The 1,054-nt window shown below is 71.5% G+C and overlaps 1 protein-coding gene across 1 annotated transcript in view; it reads right to left on the bottom strand.

The window, feature by feature from the left end:
* GLTP (glycolipid transfer protein) overlaps window positions 1–294 on the bottom strand; it is a 26,930-nt gene extending 26,636 nt beyond the window's left edge. Inside the window, exon 1 of the mRNA XM_069081670.1 lies at window positions 138–294. Within this exon, the coding sequence (XP_068937771.1) occupies window positions 138–240 (103 nt within the window). The 5' untranslated portion in view covers window positions 241–294. The remainder of the gene's footprint in view (window positions 1–137) is intronic.
* Window positions 295–1,054: the final 760 nt, after the last annotated feature.

Raw genomic sequence — 1,054 nt, 5'->3', positions numbered from 1 at the left:
GGGGGGGGCTGTCTTTCTCTCTCTTACGGGGAGGGGGCTGTCTCTCTCTCTCTCCCCGGGGGTGCTGTCTCGGTCTCCCCCCTCCCAGGGCCGCGCAGTCCGGAGGGCTGCCTGGCAGAGGCGGCGGCGGCACTCACCGAAGAAGGGCGGCAGGTGAGCCACGGCGTCCAGGAAGGGCCCCGTCTCGATCTGCTTGTCCGCCGGCAACGGCTTCAGCAGGTGCTCGGCCAGCAGCGCCATGGCCGGGTCGGCGTTTGGGCCCAGCAGGAAGGCGGCAGCGGCCGCCGGGTCGCGCCCCCCCGCGGCGCCGGGGGCTGCGCCTGCGCCTGCGCCGCCTCCGCCCCCGCCCCCTGCGGCGTCCTCGCCGCCATCGCCGCCGCCGCCAGCCTCCGCCACCGCGCCGCTGTCCAGATCCGCGCCGCCGAGCCCAGCGTCCCGCCGAGCCAGCAGCGCCGCCCGTCGGCCTCGGGTCTAGCCTAAGCCACCCGCTGCGCCCCGCCCCCGGAGCGGCTCCGCCAATGGCGAGGCCGCGCTCCGCCCGGGGCACGCCCCCGGCCCCAGCTGCGGCGCCCATTGGATGGGCCGGGGCCGCGCGGGTCCCGCCCCGCTCACGCTGTGGGGAACGCCCTTGTCCAGCCCACCCCGGGAGGGCGCGGAGCCCGGGGCTGGGGGAGGCTGGCGCAGCCTGCAGCGTCGCCCACCGGGACCCGGCCCAGCCCGGTCACTGCTCCCCAGACTGCAGCCAGCCAGCGATCCCGACCTGCATTCATTAAGCTCCATCTGTATACCATGCGGCCCGGGTTCCAGCTTGTGCTCGGCCACCTCCATTACTGGGCTCAACTGAGTGTCCCCCGTTCTGACTGCTGGCCCTCCGAGCGCTTACGGTCTAACGTGGGAGACAGCGTGCCAACAGCCATTCTAATGTTTCTGTCCAGTCGCACCCGACTCTCCGTGACCCCGCTTGGGGTCTTCTTGGCAGACACTGGAGGGGTTTGCCATTAACTCTCCATATCATTTTACAGATGAGGAAGTTGAGGCAAAGTTAAGTGACTTG

Source organism: Petaurus breviceps, unplaced genomic scaffold, assembly GCF_028583685.1.
Source record: "Petaurus breviceps papuanus isolate PSGF00001 unplaced genomic scaffold, PetGlider_PUasm1.0 99, whole genome shotgun sequence".
Taxonomy (NCBI): domain Eukaryota; kingdom Metazoa; phylum Chordata; class Mammalia; order Diprotodontia; family Petauridae; genus Petaurus; species Petaurus breviceps.
The sequence above is the reverse complement of the archived record's forward strand: the minus strand, read 5'-3'. Positions and strand labels throughout refer to the sequence as shown.